Genomic DNA, 21,479 nt, shown 5'->3' with positions numbered 1-21,479 from the left:
CATGTTACTTCTCCTTAAACAAAGTGTTGTTTTTGATTAATAGATTTTTGCACTTTATTTTATTGTATTTCAATCCAATTATATTTTAAAAATATTTCAGTTGAGTGGATGATAGAAAATTGCTATTATTGTTTTTTTCTTTGAAGTAAATTTAGCCCACTTTTGCTAAAATAGAAAATATAGGCTACTGATGGTGCCTTGAATACCGGTTTCTTTCATTTAATGTTCATGTTATGGGGATTTTTATATAAAGGAAATTTGTCTTTTGTGTCTGTTGAAAATTAAAGATTACTGACAGAGCCATAAGAAAATATTGCTTTATTTATCTGATCATATTGGAATATATTTGTTAGGTTTTCAGTAGGTTCAATTAGGTTCACTAGACTATATGCGTCATTTAAAAAATTTTCAATGAACATTCGAACAGTCCGGCCCTCGGCTTGTAGCTAAATTTTTTATTTGGCCCTCCGTCCATTTGACTTTGACACCCCTGATGTAAGTCATGACATAGCACAGTAGGGGCTTCCCTCTTTTTTTATTTATTGTTCCTCAAACAAGGTGACATCACAGATTCCCATCAGACCAACACCTTGAATGCCTAAAAAGTTGTCTAACAAAACACATAAGTAAAAGATCAGACATTGCTAGAGGACTTCTTGCAGTTGGAAGACATTACCTTTGCCATTGTAATGCATATAAAGACAATACAAAAAGAGAAGATTGCTTTATGTTTGAGGTTTAAAGAAATCAAAGACATATTTTTGAGCGTTAGATCACAATTTAAATGCATGTACAGTTGAAGTTGGAAGTTTACATACACTTATGTTGGAGTCATTAATTCAACCACTCCACAAATTTCTTGTTAAACAAACTATAGTTTTGGCAAATCATTAGGACATCTACTTTGTGCATGACACAAGTACATTTTCCAACAATTGTTTACAGACAGATGATTTCACTTTTCACAATTCCAGTGGGTCAGAAGTTTACATACACTAAGTTGACTGTGCCTTTAAACATCTTGGAAAATTCCAGAAAATTATGTAATGCCTTTAGAAGCTTCTGATAGGCTAATTGACATAATTTGAGTCAATTGGAGGCGTACCTGTGGATGTATTTCAAGGCCATACCTTCAAACTCAGTGCCTCTTTGCTTGACATCATGGGGAAATCAAAAGAAATCACCCTAGACCTCAGAAAAAAATTGTGGACCTCCACAAGTCTGGTTCATCTTTGGGAGCAATTTCCAAACGCCTGAAGGTACCACGTTCATCTGTACAAACAATAGTACGCAAGTATTAACACCATGGGACCACGCAGCCGTCATACCGCTCAGGAAGGAGACGCATTCTGTCGCCTAGAGATGAATGTACTTTGGTGCAAAAAGTGCAAATCAATCCCAGAACAACAGCAAATGGCCTTGTGAATATGCTGGAGGAAACAGGTACAAAAGTATCTATATCCACAGTAAAACAAGTCCTATATCGACATAATCTGAAAGGCCACTCAGCAAGGAAGAGGCCACTGCTTCAAAACCGCCATAAAAAAGCCAGACTGTGGTTTGCAACTGCACATGGGGACAAAGATCGTACTTGGAGAAATGTCCTCTGTTCTGATGAAACAAAAATTGAACTGTTTGGCCATAATGACCATCGTTATGTTTGGAGAAAAAAGGGGAGGCTTGCAAGCCAAAGGGCACCATCCCAACCATGAAGCACAGGGGTGGCAGCATCATGTTGTGGGGGTGCTTTGCTGCAGGAGGGACGGGTGCACTTCACAAAATAGATAGCATCATGAGGGAGGAAAATTATGTGGATATATTGAAGTTGTGGCAAAATGGCTTAAGAACAACAAAGTCAAGGTATTGGAGTGACCATCACAACGCCCTGATCTCAATCCTATAGAAAATTTGTGGGCAGAACTGAAAAAGCGTGTGCGAGCAAGGAGGCCTACAAACCTGACTCAGTTACACCAGCTCTATCAGGAGGAATGGGCCAAAATTCACCCAACCTATTGTGGGAAGCTTGTGGAAGGCTCCCCGAAACGTTTGACCCAAGTTAAACAATTTAAAGGCAAAGCTACCAAATACTAATTGAGTGTATGTACACGTCTGACCCACTGGGAATGTGATGAAAGAAATAAAAGCTGAAATAAATAATTCTCTCTACAATTACTCTAACTGATTTATGACAGGGGATTTTTATTAGGATTAAATGTCAGGAATTGTGAAAAACTGAGTTTAAATGTATTTGGCTAAGGTGTATGTAATCTTCCGACTTCAACTGTATCTTATTCATAAAGACAACATCAAAGCAACTCAGAGAAGATTACTCTGAGGTTTACTTTAATGAAGTCGAAGCCATATTTGTGATAGTGTTGTAGCCCAATCATTTGTACAACAAACTTATTCACACACTAACTATAGAAATTGGTTTATAACACAAGACATATTTACCGCGATTAGAATAAACTGTTGATCTTTGTGGAACATTTACACAAAATAGCAATGCAATTTAAAAAAAAAAATACTTACGATCTAGTCCTAGGTCATTAAGTAATTCTACAGGTGAATGCCTAAATGCATGACAAAGCAAAAATCAATTTCCCAGATGATCACTGTTTTGGATTTCTTCAACTTCAGGTGAGACGCATATCATTCTCCTTCGCAGCGTGGAAGAACAGTGGAAGCCAGAAGCTTTTCTGCAATAAAATAAAGAATTATCACTTCTCCTCATTATGTAACCATTTCAGTGAATGACTTCAGAGCTAAAAAAAGTTGATTTGATGTTAAGTTATATGATGTTAATATAAGACATTACATGAATGATATGATGTTATATAAAGTTGATATGACATTATATGAAGATAATATGGTATGAACTTATATATGAAGGTAGTACGATATGATGGAGTTATACGTAGTTAATATGATATGAAAGTATATGGAGGTAATGTTATAGGAAGTTTCATGAAGTAGATAGGAAATTAAGTTTTCTGAAGTTAAAATGTTACATGTTTTCTGAAGTTAAAATGTTACATGAAGCTATTATGATAAAGTTATATGAAGTTGATATGATATGAAGTCTTATGAAGCTATTATGATAAAGTTATATAAAGTTGATATGATATGAAGTCTTATAAAGCTATTATGATAAAGTTAAATGAAGTTGATTTGACGTTATATGAAGCTAGTATGATATGATACAGTGCCTTCGGAAAGTATTCAGACCCCTTGACTTTTTCCACATGTTGTTACGTTACAACCTTATTCTAAAATGGATGAAATAAAACATTTTCCTAAGCAATCTACACACAATACCCCATGATGACAAAGCAAAAAATGGTTTATAGAAATGTTGGCAAATTCATTACAAATAAAAAACAGAAATACCTTATTTACATAAGTATTCAGACCCTTTACTATGAGACTCTAAATTGAGCTCAAATGCATCCTGATTCCATTGATCATCCTTGAGATGTTTCTACAACTTGATTAGAGTCCACCTGTGGTAAATTCAATTGATTGGACATGGTTTGGAAAGGCACACACCTGTCTAAATAAGGTCCCACAGTTGACAGTGCATGTCAGAGCAAAAACCAAGCCATGAGGTTGAAGGAACTGTCCGTAAAAGGTTCGAGACAGGATTGTGTCGAGGCACAGATCTGGTGAAGGGTACAAAACAATGCAGCATTGAAGGTCCCCAAGAACACAGTGGCCTACCTAATTGGAAGAATTTTGGACTCGCCAAGGCTCTTCATAGAGCTGAGCAATCGAGGGAGGAGGGCCTTGGTCAGGGAGATGACCAAGAACCCGATGGTCACTCTGACAGAGCTCTAGAGTTCCTTTGTGGAGATGGGAGAACCTACCAGAAGGACAATCTTCTCTGCAGCACTTCACCAATCAGGCCTTTATTGTAGAGTGTCATAACAGAAGCCACTCCTCAATAAAAGGCACATGACAGCCCTCTTGGCGTTTACCAAAAGGCACCTAAAGACTCTCAGACCATGAGAAACAAGATTCTCTGGTCTGATGAAACCAAGTTGGACTCTTTGGCCTGAATGCCAACCATCACATCTTCCTTTTCTGTGGCGGTCCTCATGAGAGCCAGTTTCATCATAGCGCTTGATGGTTTTTGCGTCTGCACTTGAAGAAACTTTCAAAGTTCTTGACATTTTCCAAATTGACTGACCTTCAGGTCTTAAAGTAATGATGGACTGTCGTTTCTCTTTGCTTATTTGAGCTGTTCTTGCCATTAATATAGACTTGGTCTTTCACCAAATAGGGCCATCTTCTAAATACCACCCCTACCTTGTCACAACACAATTGATAGACTGAAACGCATTGAGAAGGAAAGAAACTCCACAAATTAACTTTTTTACGAGCCACACCTGTTAATTGAAATGCATTCTAGGTGACTAACTCATGAAGCTGGTTGAGAGAATGCCAAGAGTGAGCAAAGCTGTCATCAAGGCAAAGGGTGGCTACTTTAAATCATCTCAAATATATTTTGATTTGTTGAACACTTTTCTTGGTTGCTACATGATTCCATATGTGTTATTTCATAGTTTTGATGTCTTCATTATTATTCTACAATGTAGAAATAAAGAAAAACCCTTGAATGAGAAGGTGTGTCTAAACTTTTGACTGGTACTGTATATGAAGTTGATGTTATATGAAGCTAATATAATATGACATTATATGAAGCTAATATAATACATTATATGAAGTAACTATGCTACGACTCTATATGACTTGGGTGACTGGAGTCTTTGACCATTTTTTGGGCCCTCAATTGACACTGCCTAGTATAGAGGTCCTGGATGGTAGGAAGCTTGGCCCCAGTGATGTACTGGGCCGTACGCACTACCCTCTGTAGCGCCTTATGCTTAGATGCCTAACAGTTGCCTTACCAGGCGTTGATGCAACCGGTCAGGATGCTCTCGATTGTCCAGCTGTATAACTTTGAGGATCTGGGGACCCATGTCAAATCTTTTCACTCTCCTGAGGGGGAATAGGTTTTGTCGTGTCCTCTTCATGATTGTCTTGGTATGTTTGGACCATGATAGTTCGTTGGTGATGTGGACACCAAGGAACTTGAAACTCTCAACCTGCTCCACTCAAGCCCCGTTGATGTTAATGGGGGCCAGTTCGGCCCTCCTATTCTTGTAGTCCACGATCATCTACTTTGTTGTCCTGGCACCACACTGTCAGGTCTCTGACCTCATCCCTATAGGCTGTCTTATCATTGTCTGTAATCAGGCCGACCACTGTTGTTTCATCAGCAAACTTAATGGTGTTGAAGTCATGCCATTGTGGGTGAAAAAGGGAGTACAGGAGGGGACTAAGCACACACCCTCGAGGGGCCCCCGTGTTGAGGGCAGATGTGTTGTTGCCTACCCTTACCACTTGTGGGCGGCCCATCAGGAAGAACCAGGATCCAATCGCAGAGAGAGGTGTTTACTCTAGTGATGAGCTTTGTGGGCACTATGGTGTTGAATGCTGAGCTGTAGTCAATGAACAGCATTCTCACATAGGTGATCCTTTTGTCCAGGTGGGAAAGGGTAGTGTGGAGTGCGATTAAGATTGCGTCATCTGTGGATCTGTTGGGTTGGTATGCGAATTGGAGTGGGTCTAGGGTTTCTGGAATGATGGTATGGATGTGAGCCATGACCAGCCTTTCAAAGCACTTCATGGCTACCGATGTGAGTGCTACTGGGCGGTAGTCATTTAGGCAGGTTATCCTAGCATTCTTGGGCACAGGGACTATGATGGTCTGCTTGAAACATGTTGGTATTACAGACTACGGAGAATGAAAATGTCCGTAATGACACTTGCCAGTTGGTCCGCGCATGCTCTGAGTACACGCTCTGGTATTCTGTCTGGCCCCACAACCTTGTGAATGTTGACCTGTTTAAAGGTTTTGCTCACATCAGTTACGGAGAGTGCGATCCCACAGTCATCCAGAACAGCTGGTGCTCTCATGCATGTTTCAGTGTTGCTTGCCTCGAAGCGAGCATAAAAGGCACTTAGCTCGTCTGGTAGGCTCGCGTCACTGGGCAGCTCATGGCTGGGTTTCCCTTTGTAGTTCCTAATAGTTTGCAAGCCCTGAAACGTCCTACGAGCATCAGAGCCAGTAGAGTAGGATTCAATCTTAGTCCTGTATTTACGCTTTGCCTGTGGGCATAGCAGGGTTTCGTATAAGCGTCCAGATTAATGTCCCACCCATTAAAATCGGCATCTCTAGCCTTTAGCTCAGCGCGGATGTTGCCTGTAATCCATGGCTTCTGGTTGGAATATGTACGTACGGTCACTGTCGGGATGACGTTACAGAGGATAATAGCGGACGATATTGCCACTCCTATTTGCCACATCTTCAATTTAAGTGTGTGCCCTCAGGCCTGGAGGGAAGCTAGAGTCATTCCGCTACCTAAGAATAGTAAAGCCCCCTTTACTGGCTCAAATAGCCAACCAATCAGCCTGTTACCAACCCTTAGTAAACTTCTGGAATAAATTGTGTTTGACCAGATACAATGCTATTTCACAGTAAACAAAACAGTCAACAGACTTTCAGCATACAGAGCATTAATACAGAGAAGGACACTCAACAAGCACAGCACTTACACAAATGACTGATGATTGGCTGAGAGAAATTGATGACAAAATGATTGTGGGGGCAGTCTAACACCCCCTGTTATAATGTAAATAAAGAGTTACTTGACTAACAGAACACAGAGGGTCCTCTTTAATGGAAGCCTCTCCAACATAATCCAGGTAGAAGCAGGAATTCCTCAGGATAGCTGTTTAGGCCTCTTGCTTTTTTCAGTCTTTACAAATGACATTTACTCTTTGAGTAAAGCCAGAGTGTCTATGCGGATGACTCAACGCTATACACGTCAGCTACCACAGTGACTGAAATGACTGCAACACTTAGCAAAGAGCTGCAGTTAGTTTCAGAATGGGTGGCAAGGAATAAGTTGGTCGTAAATATTTCCAAAACTAAAACCATTGTATTTGGGACAAATCATTCACTAAACCTCAACTACATCTCGCAATGAATAATGTTGAAATTGATTAAGTGACTAAACTGCTTGTTGTTACCCTGGATTGTAAACATGGTCGAAGCAAATTGATGCAACAGTAGCTAAGATGGGGAGAAGTCCGTCCATAATAAAGCACTCCTCTGCATTCTTAACAACACTATCAAGAAGGCAGGTCCTACAGGCCCTGGTTTAGTCGCACCTGGACTACTGTTCAGGAGTGTGGTCAGGTGCCACAAAGAGGGACTTGGGAAAATTGCAGTTGGCTCAGAACCGGGCGGCTGACCCTTAAAAGTACATGGAGAGATAACATTAAAGACATGCATGTCAATTTCTCATGGCTCAAAGTGGAAGAGAGATTAACATTGTAGTCTCTTAAGAGGATTCTTAAGTACAGTTTAAGTATTTAATTATAACTTAGAATAACATTCCCTAATGCACCTGGCGTAAGCTACCTGAGGCTTTCTCAAGCATGGTTATATATGGCAGACATAGGAAATGGCTACGGATAGAGGAAAGCAACCCCCATCTTGAGTCAATATTGCCATCTATTGGTAAACATAAATATTCCAGCACACAGCTCGGACACCCATGCATATGTAACCGATGTGAAATGGCTAGCTAGTTAGCGGTGGTGCGCGCTAATTGCGTTTCAATCGGTGACGTCACTCGCTTTGAGACCTTGAAGTGGTGGTTCCCCTTGCTCTGCAAGGGTCACCGCTTTTGTGGAGCGATGGGTAATGATGCTTCGTGGGTGACTGATGTGTGCAGAGGGTCCCTGGTTCGCACCCGGGTCGGGGCGACGGACTAAAGTTAAACTGTTACACATGCATACCCCACAAGACATGCCACCAGAGGTCTCTTCACAGTCCCCAAGTCCAAAACAGACTGTGGGAGGTGCACAGAGCCATGACTACATGGAACTATATTCCATATCTGGTAACTGATGTAGTAGAAGCAGTAGAATCAGATTTAAAAGCAGGTAAAAATACACCTTATGGAACAGCGGGTACTGTGAAGTAACACAAATATAGTCACAGACATATGCATACACACATGATAACATACGTACTATACACACACATACACATGGATTTAGTGTTGTAGATATGTTGTAGTGGAGTAGGGGCCTGAGGGCACACACTTAGTGTGTTGTGAATTCTGTAATAAATGTATTGCATAGTTTTTAAAATTGTATAACTGCCTTAATTCTGCGGACCCCAGGAAGAGTAGCTGCTGCCTTGGGGATCCATAATAAATACAAATACGATATTACGTTATATGATGCTAATATGATATGACGTTACATGAAGAAGATATTCTATGAATTTGACAAAGTATTTTCATTTCAAGTAAAAGTGTACTGTTAGCTAGCTAGCTAACGTTAGCTGTCTGGCTCGCTAACTAACCTTACGTCATGCGTTGGGATTCATTGTTTACCGAGCTAGCTATCAAGATACATGTCTTAACAAAAGACTCTCGTCTTAGTGTGCCAGAGCGCAGAATAACTGATGCATTTTTGAACGCTCAACACCGAATATGTCCGGGTCGGCAACAAATCAACCCTACTACCAGTGTCCAGTGTGCGCTCTGAATGCGAAACACTCTGCGTTTACAAACGGACAATCTGACAGCACAGTTGCAGTCACCAATGCTCTGGATAACATAACAGCTTAACCAGCTCTGCTAAGGCGAGTAATGTTCAGTGAGCTATGCTCTCTTTCTTAAATGTCTGGAAGTAGCTGGCAAGTTAGTACAGAATGGTCAGATCAACCCTTAAAGAGATGGGTGGGGCTAAGGTTTAGGCTTAAGAGGGTTGGAACAATGCTGAATGGGTGTAGACAAAGAAGGGCTGTCCAATAGTAGTACCAAATCATTGAAAGACGTTTTTTTTCAAAAGTGAGTTTACAAGTTGACCGTCTTTCAAAGCAGAACTTTCTGTTTCCTCAAATGCAGTGTTTGATATACCATTTTGTAGATCTGAGTCTCTACTTGTATCCATGTAAAAAACAGATATTGAAATGTTGCTACATAAGATCGAATCTAGGTGGTGATTCACATATGATACGAAGTTATATGAAGCTAAAATGATATAACGCTATATTTTTTTATTTGAATATTTTATTTTTGCATTTTCCAATTAACAACATTCAAGACAAACGTGAAAAGATATTAGACAACAATAGGACAAAGTGACAATAACAGATGAGCGTAACAAAGAAAGAAAAAATAAAACAAATTATAATTATATATACAAACATACAATAAAAAAAAGATTATAATGAGACATTGGATCATATGGTCACCTGCCGTAGGCTACATATTATACATTACGTGTGAAACATTATATAAGGATAATATAGAGATTCATTCAATGTGATGTGGGGGGAGATTCTCCATATAGTCAATAAAAGGTTGCCAAATTCTGTAAAATGTATTTAACTTATTCTTTAAGCGGTAAGTAATTTTCTCCAGTGGGATACAACTATTAACTTCTGATAGCCACATTGCAACTGGCAGGGGGGAATCCAATTTCCATTTCAAGGCGATACATTTCTTGGCAATCGCTAGCAATATTTCTGTTAGCTTTATAGTATGGCTTTGCCTAAGATTGGTGTTAGTAAAGTTGCCCAGTAGACAGACCTCCGGGTCTAAAGGGAATGCAACCCCATGAATTGAGGATATGGTATCGCATACCCCCTGCCAGAGACCGTGTAGTTTTGAACACTGCCAAGTGGAATGGAGGAATGTTCCTTCATTTGAGCCACATCTAAAACATAAGGAGGAGATATCAGGGTTGAACTCCTAGCAGTCTAGATGGGGTGATATAGAGCTGATGGAGGAAATTCAACTGGACCAATCTGTATCAGGAGTTCAATGTGGATGTAACACCATCCCTGCATAGGTCACTCCATAGACCCTCATCAAGATCAATACCCAGATCTTTTTCCCATCTAAGTCGGGGTTTATCTAGCCCAGGCAGTGTTAGTCCTGACATAAGAGCATCGTAAACATGGGAAATGGTCTTGAACAGTGGTTGGTCTGATAACGCTATATTTTTTAAATATATATTTTTTTACCTTTATTTAACCAGGTAGGCCAGTTAACCAGGTAGGCTAGTTAACCAGGTAGGCCAGTTGAGAACAAGTTCTCATTTACAACTGCGACCTGGCCAAGATAAAGCAAAGCAGTGCGACAAAAACAACACAGAGTTACACATGGGATAAACAAACGCACAGTCAATAACACAATAGGAAAATCTATATACAGTGTGTGCAAATGTAGTAAGATTAGGGAGGTAAGGTAATAAATTGGCCATAGTGGTGAAATAATTAAAATTTTGCATTAACTTTTACTTGCATTTAAAAGCAGTTGGAGGCCACGGAAGAAGTTGAAGGATTACAATTATTCTAAAGACACCCACCATTGATTATGTTGTTATTAATTTGTTTGTGTACCATTGTACTTATGCTCACTGTATAGCTGAACATTGAGGCCTATGTCTGTGTCTAGCTCTCTGTCCAAACCCGCAGCCCCGCATCTGTGAGAAAAGGAACTGAGGGTGATAGCGAGACACAGAGAGACTGTGTCTGTTTTTCTCTGAAACAAGGGCAGATTCGCATGCCACTGAGACAGCTTCTCAGAAACCTTGTGTTAAGAATAACTTGTTATTTTAGCTGCACATTGTCACTCCCTGACCTTAGTTCCTTTTTTATGTCTCTGTTTTGGTTTGGTCAGGGCGTGAGTTGGGGTGGGCATTTTATGTTTTTTTTCTATGTTTTCTTTTCTATGTGTTTGGCCTGGTATGGTTCCCAATCAGAGGCAGCTGTCTATTGTTGTCTCTGATTGAGAACCGTACTTAGGTAGCCTTTTCCCACCTGGTGTTTGTGGGTAGTCGTTTGCTGTTTTGTGTTTGCACCTTTCAGGACTGTTTCGATTTTCATTTCTTACATTCACTTTGTTATTTTGTATTTTCGTGTTCAGTTATAATAAATTATCATAGACACTTACCACACTGCGTTTTTGTCCGATCTTTCCTCTTCCTCAGATGAAGAAGATCGTTACACACATGCAGGTTTTGACATAGGAAATCACACCACAAGGTGCAATCTTGGGTATATAAGATCCTGTCTTTCTTTTGTTGGGGGCAGAACTCAGGAGAGACATCAGTTGTATGTCTGATGTTTGATCTTTGTTTTGTTTTTTTGCTTTATTTGGATTCAAATTGTTATGATTTATAAGTGTTCCTTACTTGTTCAGTAAATAACGGAGCCCAGAAAAGTGGAACCAACAGAGTGTTGTCTGGAGGTTTGTTAACACAGTGTCCAAAGAAGGGCCAGAAGTATACAGAATGGTGTCGTCTGCGTAGAGGTGGATCAGAGAATCACCAGCAGCAAGAGCGACATCATTGATATATATAGAAAAAAGAGTCGGCCCAAGAATTGAACTCTGTGGCACCCCCATAGAGACTGCCAGAGGTCCGGACAACAGGCCCTCCGATTTGACACACTGAACTCTATCTGAGAAGTAGCTGGTGGACCAGGTGAGGCAGTCATTTGAGAAACCAAGGCTGTTGCGTCTGCCGATAAGAATGGGGTGATTTGACAGAGTCGGAAACCTTGGCCAGGTCGATGAAGACGGCTGCACAGTACTGTGCATGACCAGCTTAGAAACCAATTTGCATAGCGGAGATGGTACGGTGGGATTCGAAATGGTCGGTGATCTGTTTGTTAACTTGGCTTTCGAAGATTTTAGAAAGGCAGGGTAGGATAGATATAGGTCTGTAGCAGTTTGGGTCGAGAGTGTCTCCCCCTTTGAAGAGGGGGATGACTACGGCAGCTTTCCAATCTTTAGGGATCTCAGACGATATGAAAGACAGGTTGAACAGGCTAGTAATAGGATTTGCAACAATTGCGTTGGATAATTTGGAAAGAGAGGGTCCAGATTGTCTAGGCCAGCAGATTTGTAGGGGTCCAGATTTTGCAGCTGTTTCAGAACAGTTCTTGATCATACAATATGCATATTATTATTATTATTGGATAGAAAACAGTCTATAGTTTCTATAGGAGTTGAAATTTTGTCTCTAAGTGGAACAGAGCCCATTCTACAGCAATTTCCCTGACATGGAGTCAGATTTCAGAAATTTTGGCCACTGTTCTGGAGTCAGTTAAAAGGGCACTGTTATTGCTATGACTATACGGACACTGCTTACGTCTTCCCCTGGATGCCTTTACGTGATGACGATTTCAATGGGGTCGATTGCGCGTTCACAGGCACTACAAATAAAAAAACCCTGTAGGTAGGAGCTCCTTTGCAGCTGCGTAATGCGCGTGGAGGACATCGAACTGCTATTTTTCCAAGCGTTAGTTTAGCCTGTTATATTTCTCCGGTCATCTTTTTACTCGTTATAGGAGTTAAAAACATCTTAAGGTAGTTAATTTAAAGCGTTTTATAGCAATTTATATCCGTTTAGTGCGATTTTAGGACATTTATTTTTGAAACGGTGTGAATAGCTGGGCACGCTTTTCAGTTCATCCCGAACGCAGTTGGCATTTCCACATGGCAAGAGGACAGCTTTCCACCAAAAGACGATTACTCCCAAGAAAGGATCCTTTGCCCAAGATACTGATGGAAGAACAGCTCAAAGTAGGACATTTTTATTATGATAAATCGTGTTTCTGTCGAAAAATGTTAGTGGCTTAGGACGCCATGTTTTTTGACGTAGCTTCGCTTGGCGCAAACTGTATTGAAAAGTAAGGATAAATTAAAAAATGTAATAACGCAATTGTATTAAGAATTAAATTGTCTATCAATCCCTGTCCACCCTATATTTTTTAGTCACGTTTATGAGTATTTATGTATAAGAGTAGATCACTGTCTAAGTGGCGCAAGGACATTTTCTGACCAGCTGAGCTACATTTCACATTGTCTAACCATGATTTTGGTGGCTAAATATAAACATTTTCGATCAAACTCTATATGGATTGTGTAATATGATGTTACAGGAGTGTCATCTGAAGAATTCTGAGAAGGTTAGTGAAAAAATTAATATATTTTGGCGATGTTGACTTTTATCGCTCACTTTGGCTAGAATCAATGCTGGGCTGCTATGTGCTATGTGCTATGCTAATATAACGATTTATTGTGTTTTCGCTGTAAGACACTTAGAAAATCTGAAATATTGTCTGTATTCACAGGATCTGTGTCTTTCGATTAGTGTATGCTGTGTATTTTTACGAAATGTTTGATGATTAGTAAGTAGGTAAACACGTTGCTCTATGTAGTTTTTCTAGTCCATTTGTGACGGTGGGTGCAATTGTAACCTATGCCATCTACCTGAAATATGCACTTTTTTCTAACAAAACCTATCCCATACCATAAATATGTTATCAGACTGTCATCTGATGAGTTTTTTTGTTGGTTAGGGGCTATAAATATCTTAGTTTAGCCGAATTGGTGATAGCTACTGGTGTTGGTGGACAAATAAAAGATGGTGGATTATGCTAATGTGTTTTTAGGTAATAGATGTACATCTTTACATATTGTGTCTTCCCTGTAAAACATTTTAAAAATCAGACATGTTGACTGGATTCACAAGATCTGTGTCTTTCATTAGCTGTATTGGACTTTAATGTGTGAAAGTTAAATATTTAAAAAATATATTTTTTTTGAATTTCGCGGCACTGGTTTTTCAGTGGGGGTGGGGGGGGAGTGCCGCTAGCGGCACGCTCATCCTAGACAGGTTAACCAGGCATTCTCTACTGACAGAATGAGGTCAAAATCCTTCCAGGATACCCGGGCCAGGTCAATTAGAAAGGCCTGCTCGCTGAAGTGTTTAAAGGAGCGTTTGACAGTGATGAGTGGTGGTCGTTTGACCGCGGACCCATTACGGACGCAGGCAATGAGGCAGTGATCGCTGCGATCCTGGTTGAAGACAGCAGAAGTCTATTTAGAGGGCAGGTTGGTCAGGATGATGTCTATGAGGGTGCCCGTGTTTACGGATTTAGGGTTGTACCTAGTAGGTTTCTTGATAATTTGTGTGAGATTGAGGGCATCTATCTTAGATTGTAGGATGGCCGGGGTGTTAATCATATCCCAGTTTAGGTCACCTAACAGTACAAACTTTGAAGATAAATGGGGGGCAATTAATTCACATATGGTGTCCAGGGAACAGCTGGGGGCTGAGGGGGGTCTATGACAAGCGGCAACAGTGAGAGACTTATTTCTGGAAAGGTGGATTTTAAAAAGTAGAAGCTCGAACTGTTTGGGCACAGATCTGAATAGTATGACATAAAGCTATCACAGGTGTTGATCAGGAGAGCTAAGACAACAACGGGTAAATGGCGATGAATAGGAAGAGATGGTCAGTTAGGTACACACAGGACCTGAGTTCGAGGCTGGGTCCGACAGGTAAACAAAATTAGGTACCGTGTTATTGAAACAGTCCAGGGGGCATCAGCTGTGGAGCCAAGTGATAATAGGGTCAAAAGAGCAGCAATAGGGGAGTCAGGGTGCTGTTTGGTAGTCACTACTACGCTAGGCGAGCAGGGGACACAGCGTTCAGAAAAGCTAGCGGGCCTGGGCTAGCAGCTGGTTCTTTGTTGACATCGTAACAGAATAGCCTGTTTCAGATCACATCGGGCGATCACGTCGGCAGTCCAGTCGTGATGGATCGGCGGGGCTCCGTGTCGACAATAAAGGGTCCAGGCCAATTGGCAAAAGAGATATTGTAGACCTATAATTAGCTGGTATATTGGCCTAGCTAAAGGCTAACTGGTGCTTGCTTCACTGACATTTTCATCCAATCCCTGTCTGAATCTGTAATATGAACATGTTTCAAGCAGACCACCATAGTCCCTGTGTCCAAGAACACTAAGGTAACCTGCCTAAATGACCTCCAACCCATAGCACTCACGTCAGTAACCATGAAATGCTTTGAAAGGCTGGTCATGGCTCACATCAACACCATTATCCTTAGACCCACTCCAATTTGCATACCACACCAACAGATCCACAGATGATGCAATCTCTATTGCACTCCACACTGCCCTTTCACACCTGGACAAAAGGAACACCTATGTGAGAATGCTATTCATTGACTACAGCTCAGCGTTCAACACCATTGTGCCCTCAAAGCTCATCACTAAGCTAAGGACCCTGGGACTAAATACCTCCCTCTGCAACTGGATCCTGGACTTCCTGATGGGCCGCCCCAGGTGGTAAGGGTAGGTAACAACACATCAGCCAAGCTGATCCTCAACACAGGGGCCCCTCAGGGGTGCGTGCTCAGTCCCCTCCTGTACTCCCTGTTCTACTACATGTACTACATGTACTGCTGCTCTGAACTATTTGTAATTCTTATCTCTTACTTTTTAATTATTTGTTTTATTTTCAGTATTTAATTTTTAGTATTTACATTTTTTATTATTGTAAATTTGTATTATTTTTGTATTTTTTTTCCTTTTCTTTTTAGGTAATTTCATAAAACTACATTGTTGGTTTAAGGACTTGTAAGTTAGCATTTTCACTGTAAGGTCTACACCTGTTGTATTCAGTGCATGTGACAAATAAAATTAGATTTGTTTTGACCATGGACGTCATTGTTTTAACGCTAGTTAGCAGTTGCGCTAACTCTAGATAGCAACTTTATTCAAACTGCATGCAGAGACATAAAAATGGTCTCCACGAGTTCATCTGACTCTGGGCCAAAATCCCAAAGTATCCATTAAGTTATATGAAGCTAAAATAAGATGTTACATGAAGCTAATATGATATGAAGTTATGATACAAATAAAGTTATAGGAAGCTAATATGATTGAACCCTTACTTGTTTTAGCAGTCTCAGCAGAGACTTCTTCGTTGGAGGCCTCATCTTGGCTCTTTTGTGGCTGATCTTAGCATGGAGTTGCTGCACCCTCTGGTCTGCGTTGTCGTTGTAGAACTGTTCTGAGACCAGTAGTTTGAGCTGACCCATCTTGGCAGACAGCAGGACTAGGACCAGTAGAACAACCAGGTTAACAGACAGGGGGACCAGAGACCTGGAGACAAACAGGGAGGGTTGGGATTAGGGTTATCAGGTCTAGGACCAGTGTATAACAGACAGGCCGACCACAGACCTGGAGACAGTATTCGCAACTGCCTTCTTTTGTCACCGTACAGGTACCGTCCCGAAGTGCAATTTCAACTGTCCCAAACTGAACTTGAACAGTCCCAAAATATGTTTTTATATGCCAACATGGGTCTCGGTAATTTGCAGTGCTTTTAAAGTAGTTTGGGTATTTCTGAGATACAGTCTATATTACATAAACTTAATTTGATGAGAAAAATATTTAGCATCTTAATGAATGTTATGTTTTTATTTGTTTAAGTTAAGAACTGACTTTTTTATTTACAATGAAGGCCTACCCCAGCCAAACCCTAAACCAGATGACGCTGGGCCAATTGTGTGCCTCCCTATGGGACTCCCAATGATGGCTGGATGTGATACAGCCTGGAATCGAACCAGGGACTGTAGTGATACCTCTTGCACTGAGATGCAGTGCCTTAGACCACTGCGCCACTCGGGAGCCCATCGGTCAAGGACACGTAGATAACAGGCGAACACAGACCTGGAGAGGAGCAGGGAGGGCTTGGGAAGGCAATCCTCCTGAAAGAGGGTGTAGGTGTAGGAGAAATCCTCCGAGATGACTCCCCCTGGGAGAGGGATAAACACGATGCTGTTGTCTTCCTGATGAAAGAGATAAAAAGAGATTGATGCCAGCCTTTGACCTAACCTAGCTAGCATTAGGGTTAGGGTTGGAGCTGGAATTATGTAGGTTTTAAACCATCTCTCGAGGAGTATCTCATTAAAGTGTTACCAAGACGTTCTATCATCCTATTAAAATCAAACATTTCAAATAAAATTAAGTACAATTGTATTTGTCAAATGCCCTCAACCAACAATGCCGTTTTAAGAAAATATAGTTAAGAAAATATTTAATATTTAATAAATAAACTAAAGTAAAGTAAATATATATATATATATATATATATATATATATATATACACAATTGTACCGACATGACATTGTACGGTTTTCTGAACCTCCAAGCATTACAAAGTTTAGGTTTATCTTTAGGTTAATGCTGAATGGTTTCAGTTCTACTCACGTTTAGGTTCATCTTTAGGTTAATGCTGAATGGTTCCAGTTCCAGAAGGTGTTTGTTGATAATCAGAATGAGCCAGTAAAGCAGTGCGTCCAGGGAGATGAATAAGAGCCAGGTTGGGAGGTGGGTGAGCATTGGAACCAGGAACCAGAGCACGGTGTAGCCCTCTCTCCGTGTGAAGCTGACAGAGGGGATAGAGCGGAACTCATCTGCCTCCTCTGGGCTCAGAGGGAGGAGGTAGGGCTTCCCCTCAGCTCTCTGTTGATCATCGTATCTAATAAACCTGCTGGTGATGAAAGTGTTCTGGTACTTGAGGTTGAAGAAGTAATTTCTGAGGAACAGGGTAGTGGTGATGATGACCAGGGTGACCCCTAGTGCCGGGACTGCTCTCTGGAACACAGCCATCACCAGGTCGATGCTCACCTCAGCGCTCTTCGTTGTTGTGTTCAGTGTCCGGACAGCATCCTGAAGTTTCACCGTCAGATCGTTGGACTCAACTCTGGGTTCGACGGTGAACGATGACTCGTATTTGACAACTCCAATGTCCATGAACGTGTTGAGCTTCTCACCCACCCACCTCAGCAGTCTGACATAGTTATCTATTGGACTGACATCCAACAACACTCTCTTCTTCTCCAGGTTACACAACAGACTGCTGGACACCTCTCTGAGGTTTCTGATGAATGAATGGATGAATAAATTGATTACTAAATGGATGGATAAAAAAAAATTACAGATGGAATTAAAATGTTTCCTTGTTTCCTTGCGCTGTTTGCTTTGTGACCAGATTTCCCTGAATGCAAATTATTTGACAGATATTTTTTGAAAATATTTGCAGAGTTGTGATGTTTAACTCGACTCGTCTTAACCACATGGATCTAAATAAATAACTTTCATAGCTCTTCAACAAAGAACGCACTAAGTTGTTTTTAGTTTAACCTTCCTTTCACTAGGTAATCAGTTAAGAACAAATTCTTATTTACAATTGGTATTTTATTAGGATCCCCATTAGCTGTTGCAAAAGCAGCAGCTACTTTTTCCTGGGGTTCCACACAGAACATGAAACATAATACAGAATGAAAAAAAAACAGAACATCATCAGACAAGAACAGCTCAAGGACAGAACTACATAAAAAAACTACTACATAGATTTTTAAAAAGGCACACGTAGCCTACATATCAATGCATACACACAAACTATCTAGGTCCAATAGGGGAGAGGCGTTGTGCCATGAGGTGTTGCTTTATCTGTTTTTTGAAACCAGGTTTGCTGTTTATTTGAGCAATATGAGATGGAAGGAAGTTCCACGCAATAATGGCTCTATATAATACTGTACCTTTTCTTGAATTTGTTCTGTATTTGGGGACTGTGAAAAGACCCCTGGTGGCACGTCTGGTGGGATACGTGTGTGTGTCAAGAGCTGTGTGTCAGTTGACAAACAATTTGGGATTTTCAACGCATTCATATTTCTTTTAAAAAGAAGTGATGCAGTCAGTCTCTCCTCAACTCTTAGCCAAGAGAGAGTATAGTATAGTATAGTATAGTAGAGTATTAATATCAGCCCTCTGATTACAATGAAGAGCAAATGCAGCTTAACTAGATCCTTCCTTGCATCACTGAACCACACGACTGGACAACATTCAAGATTAGACAACTAGAGCAGAATTGGCTTTTTGGAGTGTGGTGTCAAAAAAGCAAAGCATCTCTTTATTACCTCTAGACCTCCCCTCATCTTTACAACCATTGAATCTATATGTTTTGACAGTTTACAATCTAAGGTAACGCCAAGTAATTTAGTCTCCTCACCTTGTTCAACAGCCAGATTCAGCTGAGGTCTAGCACTTAAGGAATGATTTGTACCAAATACAATGCTCTTAGTTTTAGAGATGTTCAGGACCAGTTTATTACTGGCCACCCATTCCAAAACAGACTGCAACTCTTTGTTAAGGGTTTCAGTGACTTCATTAGCTGTGGTTGCTGATGCGTATATGGTTGAGTCATCAGCATTCATGTACACACAGGCTTTGTTTATTGCCAGTGGCAGGTCATTGGTAAAAATAGAAAAGAGTAGAGGGCCTAGAGGGCTGCCCTGCGGTACACCACACTTTACATGTTTGACATTAGAGAAGCTTCCATTAAAGAAAACCCTTTGAGTTCTATTAGATAGATAGCCAATCCACGATATGGCAGAGGTTGAAATGCCATAGCACGTAAGTTTTTTCAACAACAGGTTATGGTCAATAATATCAAAGGCTGCACTGAAATCTAACAGTACAGCTCCCACTATCTTCTTATTATCAATTTCTTTCAACCAATCATCAGTCATTTGTGTCAGTGCAGTACATGTTGAGTGCCCTTCTCTATAAGCATGCTGAAAGTCTGTTGTTCATTTGTTTACAGAGAAACAGCATTGTATTTGGTCAAACACAATTTTTTCCAACAGTTTGCTAAGAGCTGGCAGCAAATTTATAGGTCTGCTGTTAGGACCAGTAAAGGTCACTTTACCACTCTTGGGTAGCGGAATTATTTTGGCTTCCCTCCAGGCCTGAGGACAAAGACTTTCCTCTAGGCTCAGATTAAAGATATGACAGATAGGAGTGGCTATAGAGTCAGCTACCATCCTCAGTAGCTTTCCATCAAAGTTGGCAATGCCAGGAGGTTTGTCCTTATTGATCGTTAACAGTAATTTTTCCACCTCTCCCAAACTAACTTTACAACATTCAAACTTGCACTGTTTTTCTTTCATTATTTGTTTTTTTTAATGCATGAATATAATTTCTCACTGTTTGTCGTGGGCATTTCCTGCCTAAGTTTGCCCACTTTGCCAATGAAATAATCATTAAAATAATTGGCAACATAAAATGGTTATGTGATGAATAAGCTTAGATGTGCTTCTACATCTGCAATGCTTGCTCTTTGGGGTTTTAGGCTGGGTTTCTGTACAAGCACTTTGTGACATCTGCTGATTTAAAAATGACTTTATGACTACATTTTACCTCTACCTACATGTACAAATTACCCTGACTAACCTGTACCCCCGCACATTGACTCTGTACTGGTACCCCCTGTATATAGCCTCATTATGGTTATTTTATTGTGTTACTAGAATTTTTCACTTTCATTTATTTAGTAAATATTTTCTAAACTCTTTTCTTTAAAACTACATTGTTGGTTAATAAGGGCTTGTAAATAAGCATTTCATGGTTAGGGCTACACCTGTTGTATTCAGCGCATGTGACAAATAAAATGTTATTTTGTTTGAATTTGACCTCTGAATGTACATGACGTGTACAGTATTTTGATCTTTTCGTACCCAAGGGAACAATTTGTACCCTAACCGTTGCCATATTTCTAAAGAGTGTAAACCTAACCCTTACCCTAAGCCTAACCCTTACCCTAAGCCTAACCCCTTACCCTAAGCCTAACCCCTTACTCTAAGCCTAACCCCTTACCCTAACCCACCTTAAGGTGTTCTGGACATTCCAGAGGATCACCAGCCCAGTGCCTGCCGTCAGAAGCAGGTTCCTGCCCTGCTCCATAGTGCAGGAGATGAGGAACAGCAAGGAGAAGCAGCGGACTCTCTTGGAACAGAACAGGCCAGCCGTCAACAGGAGGGAGCAGCAGCCTGAAGTGACTCCACACACCACTAGGCTGTAGTTCAAAGAGAAGTAGAGGCCCAGTAGGAGGGCCCCTCCCAAGGCCAGGCTCAGGGTCAGGCAGCTGAGGAAGTGGAGGAGGATATGTCTCCAGCCCTTCCTGTGGTCCGAGGTGTAGAGAAGGACCATCGTGGACCAGACCCGGAACAGAGCCAGCCTCTCAAATTGGGATGGCATTGTAGTAGGAGGAGCAGGTTGAGGGTTTGGAGAACAGGTCCAAAATGAAGAGCAAAATCATATGGAGAAAAAAGTGAAATAAGATCCAGTGGCACACTCCTCTTCACTCTGACACTACCTCTCTTTGACTGTCAGACTGCTTTTTAAAGGAACAGTATGTGAATCGCCTAACCATAATTGCACTAATCCAATCATAGAAGCAGGTTTTGACATGTCATGTCCTGTAATGATGTGTGTAATGGTCTGTTGTGTATTGCTGTAATGGTTTGTGGGAGGATGTCTTGGTTTGGTTCCAACTTCAAGACGCAGAGAAAAGCATGTCTTGACAACTGATAACTTAGCTAGGGAAATACCACTTCCTTAATTGTATGACAAATCAACTCTAGATCAGTAGCCTTTATCATTCCTTCTGTAGTGTCTATTGACAACAACCTGTGAAGTCGTGACTTGCGACATTCGCCT

The 21,479-nt window shown here is 40.8% G+C and overlaps 1 protein-coding gene across 1 annotated transcript; it reads right to left on the bottom strand.

Annotated features, from left to right (window-relative positions):
* Positions 1-303: 303 nt before the first annotated feature.
* Positions 304-21,017, bottom strand: LOC129858321 (dendritic cell-specific transmembrane protein-like). The gene is made up of 5 exons (XM_055927472.1): positions 20,647-21,017; positions 17,187-17,859; positions 16,646-16,764; positions 15,865-16,075; positions 304-2,699 (listed from the first exon to the last, which is right to left on the bottom strand). The coding sequence occupies exons 1-5, from the start codon at positions 21,015-21,017 to the stop codon at positions 2,637-2,639; spliced, it is 1,437 nt and encodes a 478-aa protein (XP_055783447.1). The 3' UTR covers positions 304-2,636.
* Between the last annotated feature and the right edge of the window lie 462 nt (positions 21,018-21,479).

The sequence above is a fragment of the Salvelinus fontinalis genome, chromosome 6 (assembly GCF_029448725.1).
Source record: "Salvelinus fontinalis isolate EN_2023a chromosome 6, ASM2944872v1, whole genome shotgun sequence".
Taxonomy (NCBI): Eukaryota; Metazoa; Chordata; class Actinopteri; order Salmoniformes; family Salmonidae; genus Salvelinus; species Salvelinus fontinalis.
The sequence above is the reverse complement of the archived record's forward strand: the minus strand, read 5'-3'. Positions and strand labels throughout refer to the sequence as shown.

Coding starts and splice junctions, on each gene's coding strand:
- LOC129858321 (XM_055927472.1), bottom strand. CDS start 21,017: ATGCCATCCCAATTTGAGAGGCTGGCTCTGTTCCGGGTCTGGTCCACG. Junction 17,860..20,646: donor AATGTCCAGAACACCTTAAG/GTGGGTTAGGGT, acceptor TTCATTCATCAG/AAACCTCAGAGAGGTGTCCA. Junction 2,700..15,864: donor TGCTGAGACTGCTAAAACAA/GTAAGGGTTCAA, acceptor ATTTTATTGCAG/AAAAGCTTCTGGCTTCCACT.